The 17,473-nt window shown below is 50.8% G+C and overlaps 1 protein-coding gene across 7 annotated transcripts in view; it reads right to left on the bottom strand.

Moving 5' to 3' along the window:
• Positions 1-13,024: 13,024 nt before the first annotated feature.
• SPAG9 (sperm associated antigen 9) overlaps positions 13,025-17,473 on the bottom strand; it is a 135,761-nt gene continuing 131,312 nt past the window's right edge. For all 7 annotated transcript variants that reach the window (XM_078065241.1, XM_078065245.1, XM_078065244.1 and 4 more), the window contains one exon: positions 13,025-16,638. In XM_078065241.1, the coding sequence (XP_077921367.1) occupies positions 16,523-16,638 (116 nt within the window). In that variant the 3' untranslated portion in view covers positions 13,025-16,522. The remainder of the gene's footprint in view (positions 16,639-17,473) is intronic.

The raw sequence follows: 17,473 nt of genomic DNA, 5'->3' as shown, positions 1-17,473 counted from the left end.
TCGAGGAGTGAGCCCCCCTCACAAGACCCCATATAAGCTTACAGCAACCCCAGGAGTTAGGGACTCATGCCTATTTTGCAGATGAAGACACAGTCTCCCAGAGGCAAAGGGCCATGTCTGAAGCCCCACAGCTCGGGCGAGTGGTAGAACTGGCCTGGGGACATGATTGGTGTGTTTCCTGCTCCATGTCCCAGAAACAGGGGACAGGGGACAGGGGGATTCCTCCAAATCTGCTCCCTTGTGGATGCCTTGAAACTTAGGTATTGGACCTTCCCTGAGTCCTCAGACCCAATGCTCCTTATCGCTCCCCAAAGGGCCTCCTTTCTGGGGAGGCCCTCCACACACTTCTCTACAATTTAGGGGGTGACAGACATCCATAACCATGCAGGGGGGCCACCACAAGTAAACAGAAGCCTTTGCAGAGGGCAGACCCTTTGAGCACAGGCCAGGGGCTGGGCCCTATGTCAAGCCAGCCTTGGGGTAGGCCAGCCGCCTTGACTCACAGGGATCAGGCTTGCTTGGCTCCTTTGTGGGGTTGGAGGGGCCCCAAGATCACAGATCCGGGGGTGGGTGTGAGCACTGTCTTTGCGCCCAGAAGCTGAGATCAGCTCTCGGGGTGCTCTTTCTTCAGCCATTTACTAGTTTCTCATAATAATAATAACCGCCCCTGCTCAAGCTTTATAGTCCACAAAATACTTTCACACTCTCTCCCTTAATCCCCACCAGCCTTGTGATGAGGAGCCAATATACCCATTTTACAGAACAAGAAATGGAAGCTCAGGGAGGGAGCTTTGGCGACTAGTCTCAGATCACAGGCCAGGACGTGGCCGGAGCCCCAGTGTGCCGGAGCCCCTGTCCAGATCCTGTTCCAAGGAGCCTGGCGACTGTGGGCTGACGTCTCCGGGGCCCAGCCGCCTGCAAATATTGGGGGCTGGGGTAGGAAAGATGCAAAGCACAAAGTGACTGCTCCACGAGAGAGTGGGAGTGAGAGAGGGTATTGGGGGGGGTCCCCTGCTGCCCCAGGCTTTGGGCCCAGCCACGCAGGGACTGCAAGGGACCAGTCATTCCTGCAATATGAGCCCATCGACAGGATTGTCACGTTCTCATCTGCTTGTGGCAAAATGAGAAAGACAAGGGCAATATAGTGAGGTTTTCACAGAGCGAGACCCACGATGTGAAGTGTGGCCCTTTCACCTGTACTGTGAGTGTTCGATCGCGCCCACGCGCGCCTGAGTGTGTGTGTGTGTGTGTGTGTGTGTGTGTGTGTTCAAAAAGACCTTTCCTTTGACATTTCCTTTTAATGTCCTTAACTCGGCAACATACAGACCTGGTGACCATGTCCGATCCTGAGTTGTTTTCTGGAAATGTTAGTGCCCTGAGAAATAGGACAGATGGGAGCCACCGAGCTAGCTCTGGTCCTAGGTGAGACCTGGCAGGGAGGGAGTTGTTTTTTAATTGAGGGATGATGTCTGAACGGCTGGAAAAACCCAGGGGGAGAGGAGGCTGGGGCTCCTGCCCAGACAGCCCCGCGCGCGGCCCCAGAGCCCCGGCATCCCCAGGAAGCTGAGCAGAGGAACATCTGAGTAGCTGCACAGGGAATTCTGAGAAAGGCCTCTGGGCCAGTTCTCTGTGCCCCACACCCGCAGCCTCTTCTCTGACCCGGAGCCAGGAGGAAATGTTCCCTTAAACCCCACCCCACCCTCCCCCCAGCCCCCCAAGGCTGGCTCCAAAATAGCCCAGGCCCCCGAGGAGACGTCATGGGTCCTGCTGGCTGCTTGCCCCTCCAAAAGGACAAATATAGAGGGATACCGGACACCGACAGGAGCCCCGGGACCTGGGGAGCCCCACTGCCTTCCCTTCCCAGCCCTGCACCCACTAACAGGGCAGCTGGGAGGCCAGCAGCTGGCCTGGCCAACCCACCCTGGGACGTGTCCCAGCAAGCCCAGAGCAGAGCTGGAGGCTGGCCCAAGGGGACACCAGGCTGAGCTGGCCGTGCACATGGGGACATCTCCTCTATCGGTGGGGGGGGGTCTCAAAGCACGTTTATAAGCGTCACTGCCCACAGGCTGCTCCCAGGAGCCGGAGACCAGAAGAACCCGGGTGTCTCCAGGTGGAATGGCTCCTGCCTTCTGTTCCTCCCAGCTTCCGATGGAGGCCAAGGCCATAAACCTGGGGGTGTGGGAGGCGGACAGCAGGGCAGGCAGCCAGGTCAAACCCCAATAAACTGCTGGTTGGATCGAATTGCAAATAATTAGTCCTGATCACCAAAGCTGCCTCCACCCTCCACTCCCGGGAATTAAAGGTCAGAGGGCAGAGCTGCTGACGCAAATGTCAGGAGAGCCAGGCGATTGGGAACAGCTGGGCTCCGGCCCCCGGCCCCCGCTCCCCCGTGCCCTGGACAAGGTGTCCCTCCGGGGCTGGGCCCTGAGAGCCGGCACGCTCAGGGAAGGGGGCTCCGCTCCCCCCTCCTCCCATTCTAAGGTCTCCAAACTTGCTGGGGGGTAACAGAAATTCCCAGGAAATGGTGTTGCCGGATGCGTGGGAGCCTGGGGGCGAGCAGCAGCTCCGTGTCTTGTGAGCCCCCCCGCACCCCTAAAACAAGAAGAAACCCCTGCCTTCCTGGCCGCAGGCAGCCTGCTCCCTAAAGCCCGCCGTGTTCCCCTAGGTGGACCCTCTGGCAGGCACGCCCCAGCGGCCGCACCGTGCTCTGTGCGCCAGGGGTGACCCCCAGCGGTCAGTGTGGGACTTGAACTTGGGCCTCGGGCAAGGCTACCGCGGACCTCGGCTTGGCAGCCTCAGCCCGGGGGCCGGGGACTCTGGCCGTTCAATTTTGGTAAGGGGGTTGCTGGCGTTTGGAGGGATTTTTGTATGCGCTCAATTTTCCTAATTGTACTGGATCTCGCCCTAAATGTCCCACTGTTAGCAAATCGGCTTCAACGTGTCTAAGAACGTGCTATCATCTAGCCCTAAACCTGCCCCTCCTCCTGACTTCCCTGTGTCTATTAATAGCACCACCACCTCCCAGTCCCTGGGGCTCCAAACCTGCGAGTCATCTTCCACTCCTGCCCACACTGGGCTGGGTGCCTGGTCCTGCCCCTCCTCACTCTGCAGTCACTCTTCCAACCTTGATACTCACTTATGCCACTGCGGCCCTCGGCCGTGCTGCTGGGTCAGAGCTGGGCATGCGCAGCTGTGCGACCTCGCACAAGTTACTTACCTTCTCTGAGCTCAGCTTCCTCAGCTGTAAAATGAGGGTAGTAATCACAGTGCCTACTTCACAGAGCATGAAATGAATTCTATGAGAGGAGGGACATAAAGACCCTGTCACATAGGACATGCTCAATGCATGTCAAATATTACAGGCCCTCTTCAGTCCACCGCTCCGTTCAGGAAACCAAGGCCAGAGAGCTGGAACGAGAGCTACCACTTGGCCTTGCGTTCCAGGTGTCTTTATAACATGCTACAGAGCGGGGGGAGTGGAAGTTCCTGGGTCTAGAAGCTTCTCCACCACGGCCTCCAACATCACATTTCAGAACCCAGACCCAAAGGCCTCCTCCTGAGTGCATTGGTCCCATCCGAGGGCCTTCAAGGGCAGGTCTACCTGGGTAAGTGTCGAGGTCACTCGGCCACAGCAGACACCTTCTGGAATGAGACAGCTCCAGGTCACGTCCAGTGGCCGTGAGTCAGGGTGACCCATCTGCAAGGTGGTGAGTGAGGCTGCACGCGCTGGCCTGGCACAGCGGCCTGCCTGCGTCTGGGCAGCTGGCCATGCATGGCCACCCGGCAGGTGCCTCCCCCGCAGCCGCCCCACCCTCACGTCCCTCTCCCAGCTCACGCTCACCCCACCTCCGGGCCCCAGGGGCCTTCACAGCTGGGGGCCCGGAGGGAGGAGGGCCAGCCGACTCCGGGGGCCTTCCCTATGGGCAGATGTTCTTAACAGCCGCTCCGAGACCGAGCTCCTGGAGCCCATGCACTTGAGATTGAAGGGGAGAGTGTTGCTCTGGAAAAAGATTTCATTTTATTTTTTTAAAGATTTTATTTATTTATTTGAGAGAGAGCACAAGCAGAGGGAGAGGGAGAAGCAGACTCCCCGCTGGGCGGGGAGCCAGAAGCCTGATGCAGGGCTTGATCCCAGGACCCTGAGATCAGGGCCGGAGCTGAAGGCGGACGCCTAACCGGCTGAGCCACCCAGGCGCCCCTGGAAAGAGATTTTCAAAGGAGACTTTTACCCACAAAGAGGAGGCAGCAGAAAAAGCAGACCATCCAGATTCGGACGCGGGCCTGTCCTGGAGTCTCTGGACACACCTATTATGTAAGACAGTCGCTCTCCAGTGGGGCCAGCTCTGCTCCCGAGACATTCGGCAACGCCAGGAGACATTTCTGGTTGTCACAGCTGGGGGTGCCCCTGTGCTAGTGGCAGCTAGTGGGTAGAGGTCACAGATGCTGCTAAATGTCCTACAGGGCACGGTCCAGACCACACAACGGAGAATTCTCCTGCCCGCCGTGTTGACAGTAGCGGGGGTGAGAAGCCCTGGTCTAAGAGTCATCCGTCATCCGCCCGCTGCCTCACAACTGCCTTGAGGGTTAAGGAAAGCGATGTTTGTCGAGGGTCCAGGACTAGGCCAAGCTCATGCTCTGTTCGCAAAGGACCTTTTCCTGGCCTGGGACACCCAGCTGGTGGGCAGAGGTGGGGTGGGTGCATATTCTGACCACAGGAGCATTTTCTGAAATGATCTTGGTGTTTCTGCCCTACCCTGACTGAGGCAGAGTTTCTAGAACAGTCCAGTGCTCACAACCCTTTTAACAAAGAAAAAGCAGGCCCTGGAAGGAGGAGCCCACCCCCTGGCACATGAATTGTGTTGGAACCGTGTTGGAACCCCGGGCGCTCGCTCGCAATGTCTCCTCTCAAGCTCTGGTCTCTGTTAGTCTCCCTGGGATCCATCCACCCACCCCTTTTACCGGCATGTGGGGGGCAGAGAAACGGGGAGAGGACTGGAGGCAAAACGCTCCTGCGGAGCAGTGCTCGGACTTAGCAGGAAGACCCCAGGCGGGGGGACGGTTGGTGAGGATTTCTGTCGGAGGAGCCCTGTGCGGAGGCAGGAGCATGGCCAAGGTCTGGCCAAGAGCCCGTGGAGGGCGGTGTGGAACCGAGTCCAGGAGCTGGCAAGGCCTCGCTGCCCCTCACTTCAGTGGGCACTGCTTCTCCCTCAGCCTCAGTGGCCGTGGGGTCAAGTGTCTTCTCTACAAAATCTGTTCCCAAATAAGGCAGTGCCTTCTCCGCTGGGACGGGGCTGGGGGGGCCCAGGTGGGAGCCTGTACACCCTGGCCGGGGCTCGGCCTTGCTGGCTTACCTGACTCAAGCGGACTAGCTTATGGGATTGCGCTGGAGGAGGGTGGAAGGGTCGGGCCAGCCGACAGAGCCGAGCCTGTGCATCCCTTTCCGGCCTTGCTCACTTGCTGGGACCGGGGATCCAGGGGCTCCAACCCACGCTCCCCCTCGCCGGGCCTCAGCTTAAGGCACCTGTTTCATGTGGGGCGGGAGGGGGGCGCACCACCACCTTCCACACCTCAGCGTAGGGGTCAGGCTGGGATGCGGCTTCTGTCTGTGTCGGGAAGCCCAGCTGACCCTGGGGACAAGCCCAGACACGCAGCTGTTCCTGAACAGGAGGCGGCCGCGGCGGGGGAGGGGAAGCGCCGAGGAAGGGAGACCAGACCCAAGGACATCCGACTGGCTGAGTCCAATTAAAAGGGTCTGGACCCAGTCTCCAGATAGGAGCAGCCTCCTGCCACGGGGAGTCTCTTCTCTGGGGCAACACTTTTGTCTTTAGTGGGAATCTCTTGCTGATGGCTCGACACCCGACTTTGACCTTTCCTTCTCTAGCTTCTCCGCTGCTGGTGGGCTGGGGAACTGCCCACCTCCCCCTGGGCCCCCCACGCTTGCTCCTTCCCCGGGGTGCTCAGGCTGCCGGCCCTCCCACCTCCGACAGCCTTCTCCTGCGGAGGCTCCTAAGCTGGCCAGGGGGCACCTGGGCCCGGCGGGCTTCCTGCCCAAGGTGTAAGTCCATCATGAAAGTTCGGAGAAGGGCCGGGCAGCCTGGTTGCTGCTTACCCAAGGTTCCTCCCAAGACGCCCCCATCCGCCTGGCTCTTCCCACTCCCACCCGACTTCCCTGCCGTCCCGCCCACTCCCACCCAGCGTGGCTCCCAGGCCCTTCTTCCTGTGACCAGCTTGGCCTGGCCACACGCCCTGCGGCAGCTTTGCGCGGGACACCGGGCACGGATGGAGGAGCGCCGAATGGTGCGTGGGGGATAGGAGCGGCCTCCTGACCCCAGACCAGGGAGGCACAGAAGCTGTGGACGGGGCCCGCTGGCTGCAGCTTGGGACCTTCGTACCCACGCGAAGGGGGCCCTGGAGCAACCCTGAGCCCTCTCAGGCATCGGGCCCCCCAGGCTTGAGGGTGGCAGATACTGCCGTGAGACCCCCCGTCCTCCAGGCCTGTGTGCGTGCACGCGCGCGTGCAGGGGGACACTCGGGTCTGGAGCACCTGAAGGCCATGGAGGAGGCCGCGGCAAGGGACCTGGCTCCCAGCACCCCCAGGCTGGCCTCCCCTCCCTCCCTGGGGCCTGCCTCCATTACGCTTAACGTCTCACTCTCCCCCTTCCCCACCAAAAGGATCCAGCAGCTTCTTGCAACTAACTCTGGTGGTGGTGGTGTGGTTGGAAGGGGTCCTAGGTGGCCCTAATCCCCTTTAGCTCCTGATGTTTAGAATCACGGGGTGGAAAGGGGTCCTAGAACTCTTCTCATCCAACCCTGTCATTTGACAGAAGAGAAGACGGAGAGCCAGGGAGAAAACGAGCCCTAACGCTGGTGGCTCCTCAGAACCATCTGGGACGGGGGTCTAAGCGCCTGTCGGAGGCCCCGTGCGTGGATGCCAAGGGCTAGCCGCAGTGATAGCGTGGGCTTGGGGACGGGCTCCAGCCACGCGGCCCCCTTCCTCTAATCCTCACCCCTCCTTTCCAACCCTTTCCAGCAGCAGTTATAAAATCCAGGAAATAAATGTGGATTGATGGCCTATAAAGGGCTTAGTTAGTGCTGTGACCTGCTGAGTTACGTAACTCCCATTTATTATTGGCCTTGGACGAAGTTTCCATTGAAGCAGCTCACCAAGCTGATTCCGTGACATTTCCTTTAGCCTGATTCAGTGGCTGCAGCCGAGATTCCTCCGCAGCTTCAAAGAGCAGCCATGGGGGTGTGGACGCTTTCAAAAACCCCCTTCTTCAACCCCTTGGGCCAATGTTCCTCTCTCACCCCTATCAGCCCCTGCTCACCTCAGCAGGGGTCCCAGGCTCGGGCCGACCTGCCTTCCCTTGGGGTCCCTTGGGCTGTAGGCTGCCTTGGTGGGGAGGCTGAGGAAAGGTGAATGAAAGGAGAGCAACCCAGGGCTGGGAGAATCAAGAGGCGGCCTAGTAGAAAGAGCATTGAACTAAGAGTCAAGAGTTCTAGTCAGATCTCTGGTGTTGGAATAATGGCCACTCTGGGCCTCAGCATGCTTGTTAGGGAAGTGAAGTGGTTTCCCTTATCTGTCCAATCTGACCCCCCAGTAGGCACCCTCCTTGGTCTGGTCCGGCCGGCCTTGCTAGGGTGGACAGCCCAGGGAAGGTGAAGGAGAGGGATGAGGGGCCGGCAGTCTCTCTTTGGGTGCTAACACGAGTAAGGCTAATACCACCGTGATGCCACCCTGTGTTCAACCGGGAACAGAGCCCAGCCTCTCTCTCTCAAGGCAGCTTTCCAAACAAGTTCATTTCCTGTGCCCCCACCCCTGCTCTGGCAGGGGTAGTATTGGGAAGCCAAGGATCCTCCCTAATTGTCACCCCTCGGTCCTTCTCTTCCTTCCCCGGGTGATGCCAAGGGGGCCCCACAGAGCTCTCTGAAGGCTCAGCTGTCATCCTAAAGTAGACTTTTGGAGACCTCTTCCCAGGTTCAAGAAGGAAAAGATGGGACACTCAAGGAAGTACGGGCCCCAGAGAACTCAACAATGTCTGTCTTCTTAAGACATATTCCTCCCATTCATAGAAGTAATGCCTTGATGCCTCGCACAAGCCGGTCATCAAACAAAGCCGCTGGTCCGTACCCAGTGCTATAGGCTGCAGGAGGTCCCTCCGTTAAGGGTCTGACTGGGCACGAAGGCTACGAGTCCACACAACTCAAACTACACATGCACAGATGACTCAGCCTTAGAGAATGTCACCTTGGAAGAAGGCTTGGAGCTCATCCAAGCCCAGCCCCGGCTTTTACGGGTAAGGAGAACTGAGGGCCCACCGTGAGGAGAGGCCTTCTAATGGACCGAACGGCAGGAGGGCTAGAACAATTCTGTATTGCGACTTGGTTTTTGAGAGGCTGACTTTGGGCTCACAATGTATCACACCAGAGGGGTCTCTGGAAGAAGGGCTGTCTGTCACCTGGGGCCCCAGAAACATGGCTGTAATATGGGGCAGGATGGTCTGATAAACCCTCGGGGTTGAGCAAAGCCCAAGACTGGGTCTCTAACCCAGCCAAGGTTCCCTACGGGCGTGTGCCCGGTTTCTGCTTACCGCCGGCCAGGCTCCTCCAGGAAGGACAAATGCTCGAGGTATCACTCAGGATCAATACCGGAGTCTTTTCTGATGAAAAAACGTGCAAACCTTTGCTCCTAGTGCCTTTACTTACAGCCCCAGGAAAACCCCTGAGACAGAAAGGGAGACTGCCTACAAAATAAAAGGCCTGTTTCCAACTTGCAGCCCAAGGCAGCAGCTGACAAATCACTCAGGGAGAGGTGACCCGTCTGGGCTAGCCAAGGGTAAGGGAAAGCAGGCTTGATGAAGGATGACAGCAAAGGAAATCGAGGCCTCAGTGGGGGAAGGATACAAATGTGTTTACTGTTGCGTAGTATCTCATTTAATCTCCAACAATGCTGTGAGTGAGGCATTGTTACCACACTCCTGATGAGGAGATTCAAGTTTTTCAAAGACTGCTCCACTCTTTTTGAGTGTGTCTGCACTTGAGATGTCCTGCAAAGATCTTAGCAGATGGAGGTTTGGGTTCTTGCCTGGGCAGAGCAGTGCTCAGCGTTTAGTAATCAGTAATGCTAATCGCGTAGACAGCCTCTAGCCCTTCTTGCCACCATTCCACACCCAGCTGTGCATCTGATGTGATAATATTTTATTTACTTCTGTACGTCTGCTCCCAACCTGTTTATATGCAGTGACTAGAACTTAATTCTTACCATAAAGCATTATGAGCAACAGATACTGAATAAATATATTTCGGTGGCATCTAAAAATGTCAAACTTACTGCTGTTTTCATACCTCAATCTCTCCCTCAGTGTGCCTGCACAAGAATGAAATGAACTCTTAGATGCAAGAGAGACTATGAACCTCCTCCTGTGTTGAATTTTCATGGAGTGCTCCCTTTTCCTTAAATTGGGGAGGGTGAAGCAACAGAGAAAGGTATTCCCTGAAAGGTCCGATAGGCCCAAGATACCTCTGCTTCCTCACCTATTTCTTTTAGGACAATGTCTAGAACACTTATAAATAGACTGGAAATAATATTCTGCATTAGGGGTGCCTGGGTGGCTCAGTCGGTTAAGCACCCCACTCTCGATTTCGTCTCAGGTCGTAATTTCAGGGCCGTGAGATCGAGCCTCATGTCGGGCTCCGGGCTCAGCCAGGAGTCTGCTTGAAGATTCTTTCTCCCTCTGTGCCTATGCCCCCCACCGCCCACTCTAAAATCATCTTTTTTAAAAATCTAAAAAAAAAGAAGATTATTGTGCATACATAAGCATTGAAGACAGATTTCTCTCGTTTTTATCACATTACAAAATAGCCAAAGCAGACACCATACCACCAACAGCATTTGTCAACTACTGCTTCTAACGTCATCCCCGTGTCTACTTCCCTCTCTCATCCAACTCTCCCCAAGGGCGTCTTACTCACCCTCACGCACCTGGCCCCCAGGAAGCTCCAGAGTCTGTTGCCAGGTGCCTAGCAGGGGCAGGTGGCCCGCTGGTCGCTATCACGAGCATTACTTCACCTCGCCATCATAAGAACTCTTTGGGGTGTTCCTCTCTCTTTAGAGCAAAGGAACAGGCAGGTGAGTGACTAGTGAAAGATCACAAAATAAGGCAACAGTAGACCCAGAATTCCAACCCAGGTCTCCTGACTTGAGATCTAGGTCTTCTCCCAACGCACCTGCAGTAGCCTCTAGTTGTGGGGTTGTCTGGTTATACCCCCAGTGAAGGCCTTGAGCCTTTACTCATCTCAGCTGGACCTGTTTACCAAGGGGCAAAGGCCCCTCCTAGGGCCAGCCGGGCCTCTGGGTCACCTGAGAATGATGAATTCACGAATAAATACTTTCAGAAAACTACCGGATGTTATGCAAATGCAAGCTAGTCATGGTAACATCTGATGGGCTATGGCTTTTTTTCTATGAAAAAATAGCCTTACAAAGTGCACAAGAGACGAAATATTCCCTTTACACTTTTAATGTAAGTTCAAAGTACCCCTAAGCTTCCATTATCCATGAATCAAAAAGTAAAGAGTAATGGGCTGAGCCTGGGCTGAGCCTGCTGGCAGGTCACCATGTGCTGGTAAGAAGCAGCTAAGAATAGGGACACCTGGGTTGCGCAGTTGGTTACGCATCTGCCTTCAGCTCAGGTCATGATCCTGAGGTCCTGGGATGGAGCCCTGCATCGGGCTCCCTGCTCGGCGGGGAGCCTGCTTGTCTCCCCCTTTCTCTGCCCCTCTCTCTGCCCTGGCTCTCTCTCAAATAAATAAAATCTTAAAAAAAAAAAAGAACCAGCTAAGAATGAATGAAGCTTTCTGCTCCTGAAAAACATGTTTGTGAGTCCAGCTGGGCTTGTGAGTTCCTCTCAAGCAGCTGTTCCCAATCCAAGGATCAGAATCACCTGGGTAACTGTTTTTCCAAATACTCCAATAGTAGGACACTCCCTGAGGAGAGAGGAAGGAGGAAGTGATTTCTGCAACTAGCTTGCGGGCAAATCTGGCCATACCCCCCCCCTTCTGGCCTGGTGGAGAACTGCAGCTACTACAGGAAGTTACCACCCCCCTCCCTCGCGCCCCCCCGCCCCCAAGCAGGGGCGTGTTGCTCCACCTCTCTCTCCTTTGAGCCTCAGATCAAATCCTAACTACTTTTTGTCTGCGGCTGAGAGCCAATCTTCTGCTGGGACGGAAAATCGAGAAGCTGAACTATCTGGCTCCTTTTAAATACATTAAGTCATAAGACTATACTTTCAGGGATCATTTCTATAGTTCGTTAAATACGTTAAGTCATTAAATTCCCCCCACCAGGTATCTGGGCCTCGCAGGGGCCGGGGACAACCCCGGGTGCGCAAGCAGGTCTGGTTGGTGCTTATAGAGACAACGACTCAAGGCAAGTTAGAGCGTTAGCGCCAGGCTCACAGAACCAGCGAGGGCTGGAGCTAGGACTTTTTATATCGCCTGGATAAACCACCCCCCTTTAAAACATGCCAGACCTGAGGTCCGAAGATGTTAAAGCAGTATTCCTCAGCCTGAGCCACACATCACACTTACCTCTGACACTTCACAGATGCCTGGGCCCAGGCCCCCGAGAGTCCGAACCAGTAGACCTGGGGTGGAGTTTTAGGTCTTCATGGGTGCTTCTGGGGTGCTCAGTGACTTGCTGGGGTTGCCACAGGGGCGGAGCCTGTACAGGTCTAGAGCCTTCTTTCCAACTACATACCGCTAGGTGTCTAAAGGAAATGCGTTTAAAACTGAACTGTACTGGGGCACCTGGGTGGCTCGGCTGGGTGTCGATTTCAGTTCAGGTCATGATCTCAGGGTCGTGGGATCCAGCCTCCGGTCGGACTCTGTGCTCAGTGTGGAGTCTGCTTGTCCCTCCCCCTCCGCTCTGCCACCCCCCACCCCCTCCCAAATAGATAAATAAAATCTCTAAAACCGAACTGTATTATTACTTAGTATTTAAGACATTCTGAGAAGTCCCCTAACTACAAAATCTTTCCTAACAAACGTGCCACTGCAGAAAATTCAGCCCATGTCCTTTGTGGTTGCCGGGGCTCTTCTGCCTGCGCAGACTGGGAGAGGCCCCGGGGCTGGAGCAGCCATCGCTCCACTAGGGCTTGAAAGACAGTTTCCCCACTGGGTGGGATCGCAGGCCACGGTCCCTGAGCTGAGGATGGTGCTCCAGTCCCGTTCCCTCAACAAGACTAAAGTGAACCTGTCCTTTCCTGGGCTGCTCCTCTGGCTTCTCACCTGAGACTGGCGGGATCAGTAAAATGACTGAATGAGGCTGAAAAGAATTCATCAGTCTCCAAAACACTGACTCGGCAGGCCCCAGAGGACCACGGGGCAGTTAGGTAAGGTCCTCTAAAGCAGGAATGAGCCAGGCAATTAATTATACTCTAGAGCATCCAACCTCAACTGGATGGATGGCTGTGCCTTCATCAAGTGAACTATCCTATTAATATGCTGATCAGGGCTACTTTTACTGTCATGTCAGAGCCCCACGTTTCCTGTAAACAAAATATACTGGATTGGACTAAATACCACTGCACTGAATATGGATTCACATTGTGCTACCACATGATTAGTTTTATAATCATCCTTCCAGAGTCTCTCCCAAGCAAATGGGTCACAAATAAGCACACTGTATTATTAACATCTACATTACAGCCTGCCTCTCATTACTGAGCCAACCTGGCAACTGGTATGCCTTGTATCATGTGTGGGTTGTTACTCAGCAAGCCCACATTTCTAGAGAGCCCTATTGTCTATTACTCATATCTCATTTGAACATGTGAGCCAAGCAGACATGTTCTTCACGTATTCCCCCACTGCATACCTTCAACCAGTGCAAAAATGGTGACCCTCCTTGCCCTCAGAAATGCCTGCCATGTTTGATGGGGGATGATTATTAGACTGCTGAATAAAAACCAAGTTCAGACCCCTAGAAAAGGCAAAACCAAAACAAAATACACTGGACCTCATACATGTTTCATATACATATTTATATATATTTCATGTACAAAGTTACATTCTGAACCCCAGGGGTTCCATAATAGAAATAAATACTGAAATAACTACATTGCTAAATGAGCTTTTTGCTCATAGAAATGAAGCCTCAGCCTCTAAGAGACAACAAGTGGGACACTCTAGAACCCATTTTTCAGATTATAGAGGCCAGTAAAAGTCTGGATAAAATGTCTAGGACAAAAAACAAATTCAGAACATAAAATGGTTAAAATATATTCAAATATATTGAGAAATGTACGACAAAATTAATAATAAAAACTTAATTTTTTAAGAGAAAGAAAAAGACGTTTAGTGTTACAAAATAGCATAACCCTGTTAGAAAAGCATTTATGATTTCCACATTTAATTCTCTCTTCTCTACTCTTCCCATGTTATAAACTGGGGCCAAATGAGTCCCTTTCTCAACATGATCAATTAAGAAGAGCCCTAAATCTGCTTGAGTCCTTTGGTAACGATCATAATACTCACAAGGAAATAAATATTCAGTTCCACAGCATTTGCAAGAAAGACGCACATTCTTTAGGACAGTTAATATTATGAGACAACTGTTTTGCTTTGTTTTGTTACTAAGGCAGCCTATGTTAAAGGGTCTAGTCTCAAATGCAGTTAGACCTTTACAAGAAATGAACAATATAGCAACTGAGAGAATGTATTTTAATCTTTTCTATGCAAACACACTTAATTTGAAAAGTTCTGTGCCGCATACTTTGTGCTCAAAATCTTTTTACACTCTCAACAAGCTGCATCTATTAAGATATTCGTTCCTATTTAAAAAATTCAGATCCACACAGGTTGGAGAAAAACACTCTCAAAACGGTGTTCTTCAAGAATATTCTCCCTTTGCTTCACGGGGATTTCAACCTGCATTTCATAGTAAGTGTGAGGTTGGTGTACAGGACACTGACATTTTTGTAGATGGGCAATGGTCGAGCATCGGCAGTTTCACATGGTTCAACCTCATACATAACCCAAGCATAACAAAACAAGAACATTCTCGGGTATCCCTTATTTCTTCCAACCAGGGGCAATCTATAATTTTTTTACACGGAGAGACCAACCCAAGGTATTCGAGACTCTCCTCTATCCTTGAGCTGCTAGCTACAGGCAGTTTACACCAACCACTTTGCCGCTTGCAAGAAACTTACATTTTGGTTACCGAAGTGAACGTTACCACCTCGACCAAAGAGAACATTACAAGAATATAAGCCTATTATTGGGGAAAGGGGGGAAGTAAAGCAATCTGTGGAAAATATTTAAATGAAATTACAAATATAAGGACAAGCCCTTAAAACAACTCGTACAGGCATTTCTGTACTCTCTCTAGTCCCTGAAGTTAATTAACAGGGCTACAGATAATCTGACAGCTTTAGATAAAATAGCTACACCCCGATATTCCTTACGTTAAAGCCAGTAAGTTTAAAAAGAGCAATCAGAACCATTGTAACATGTTTGCATTTTTCACCTTTAACTCCTGATTTCCTAAATTACATTTGGTCATACAAACACGTAAAAGACTGAACAGCAAATGGAGTCTGACTCTGGGATGCTTACTTCTTGGGACTAATATTCCCAAACACTTTGGTGTCTCCTTTTTGTGAATTTATACAACATTCCCCAAAAATGTTTAACAATGTGGGTGGTTTTTTTTTTTAGGTATTGCCAAAAATGGCTCAGATTTAAATTAAAAACATAGCTTCTAAGCTATGGATAAGTGGCTTAAGTTTTGATGCCTTGAAGAAAAGTGACTGAATACCTCAAGCAAAAAAATTATCCTTTTAGTACAGGTTTTACCAAAGGAGTTTTTCCTTCTGGCCATCTAGAGTGACCACAACTTTACTGTGTACACGATGTGCTTATAGACACATGTGGCCAAACGGATCCTCCAGCTCATTAAATCCCACGTATTTATAATCTAGCTTAATCCTGTAGATGCTTGAAGGACAATGGCATACTTTTTACAACTATGTCTGCATGACATTCAGAAAGAACAAATCCCTGGCACTTAAGAACACTTAATACAGTCTGAGGCCTGTGCTTGCTTACTTTTCCTTCAGGGAGTCCTTCTGATAGCGGGGAGGCCTTTATTCAACAGGCTTAGATTTTGAAAATAACACTTAAAATTTGTATTTAGTATTGCTTAAGGAAACGGTAAATCACACATTTTCAAGAAGCTGGAGAGGGGAAAACTGCAGCATAATGGTTTCTGAAAACTTATGAAACAAGAAAATCAATTAAACCCAGACTTGGTTTTTTAAATGGGGGGTACATGCAAGAAGATGAACATGTCAGCTTTTACTTTATGGTATCTCGGCTTTGTCTTCTTCCCCTTCATAGTTTTCCTCTTGGAAGATGGCATTTTAATCTCAAAAGAGCACAAAAGCTTAAAGGTGGCATTTACATACAAAATATCAAGTGCTAGCTGTTCTGTAGTTTTACACAGAACAAGAGGAAATACTGTTTCTCACCAAATCCCTTATTCGGTTCATAGGCCACTCTATCTCCACTGCAGCTTTGCTCTTATTCACTGGTAAGAGCAGTCCAAGAACAATTGGTAAATAGGTGAATTTTTTATGTGGAAAAAAAACCTCAACCAATCACCACCATTCACTGATACAGGAACCCAAAACACAATTTCCTTTAAAAAAAAAAAAAAAAATCCTCCCATTATTCCCATTATTGAAGCGATCTTCTGAGCCTTATAAATAATAAACGTTTCAGACACGTCAGTTTGAAAATGAGTGAGACTAGTCTCAAAAAATAATCATCAGAATATTCAGAGAGCAGGCCTCATAAACTTTAGAGCTCTAATAAGTCAGAAACAGGAAACTTTTATTTAAATAGTGTAGTCTTAATTTCTTTAATATAAAACCCCCCAAATCTGATGAAAACAAGGTTTTATATACCATATAAACAAGATTTGTCAGATTTGAAAGTGAAAGTTGAAGTAATTTACAGTTAGCTTTTAGCCCCCTGGGACATTTAGAGAAATCCTGATAATCCACCTAATCCTAGCTTGTGTCAATTTTATAATACATTGGGGAAAACTTTATTATTGTACTTAATGGTACAATTTCACTTATCAAGTGTTCCCATTAATTCCATTATTAGTGACAGCTAAAAAGTGACCATATCAAACAAAGTGAGTGACATGAACTGTGGCAGAGTGAACCACATCTGGATTGCTTTCTATAATTCACCGGTTTGCAGAGAGGAAACATTCTTTGATTTGTTCATAACATACTGAAATTGCCTAGAACACTGGTGCAGTAACACAGCTCGTTCCTGTATTGTTATGGTAGGACAGGTTCTGTAATATAGAGTTAACAGGAAAAAAAATGCTCACACAGTATGTGGTGAAACTTCTTTCACAAAGAGAGCATTAAATCAAGGGGCAAAGGGAAACTAAACCATGCAGAAGAGACAGCTTCCCTGTCTCCACCTGTTTCTGATGTGCTCACTCACTGCCGTACATCACTTGCCACACGATCAGGTGACTCCTTTCTGCTTTGGCGACAGAAGGTTCAAGTGGAAGATCCTCTCCGAGAAGTTCTGATTCTCCACCTTCATCACCTGGGGGATGACAACAGGCACTCGAGTCAGGCTGAGCATGGAATGTGCAGGCTGACACACAGCAGATGGAAAGCTCAGGGTCAGTCTGCGACAGTATGCGCTGAGCTTGGCCGACTCCCATTTCAGAGAACACAGTACAAGGAATGCCATGAGTCAGAACCCTCACTTGCCCAACTTCTGAAAAGGTTAATTCATTTTTCAGGCTATATTTATACAAGTGAGCTCACCGTATGTACTACATGAGAAACTCATCCCACTATGTCTGCATTCTGAGGTTAACAGAAACGAAAAGCTAAGAAGGCATAGCTGTCCGACCCCGTGTTCATCCAAACGGACAGAGTCTTCTCTCATTTATGTCAAACTGAGAAGTGAGACTACAAAGGCCTATAAATGTGGAAGCGTGGAGATAGAGCCCACGCACCCACGAACTAGCTAAACCCAAACAACTCATGTTTGTTGTGACAGTAAAGCTCTCCAATCAGAGATAACCAATACAAGCACGTGGAAACAGAAACTATAGCCCTGCAGCACTAGGAGATGGCAGATTTCTCACTCAATATACTGAGTTTTTTGTTTTTTTAAGATTTTATTTTATTTTTTTAAGATTTTATTTATTTGACAGAGAGAGGGAGAGAGCACAAGCAGGGGGAACAGCAGAGGGAGAGGTAAGTTAACCTATGCTTTCTGTATTTACTGAATTTGTATTTTCTGAAGACTATAATTATATTTAGCTTCTTTAGAAACTGTTTTCTGAATCTGTGTGTTTTAGGGCACATTGGTGATGGATTGGATGACAGCTTTTTTTTTTTTTTTAAGATTTTTTATTTTATTTATT

The sequence above is a fragment of the Halichoerus grypus genome, chromosome 2, assembly GCF_964656455.1.
Source record: "Halichoerus grypus chromosome 2, mHalGry1.hap1.1, whole genome shotgun sequence".
Lineage (NCBI taxonomy): Eukaryota > Metazoa > Chordata > Mammalia > Carnivora > Phocidae > Halichoerus > Halichoerus grypus.
This window is presented reverse-complemented; position numbering and strand designations above follow the sequence as displayed.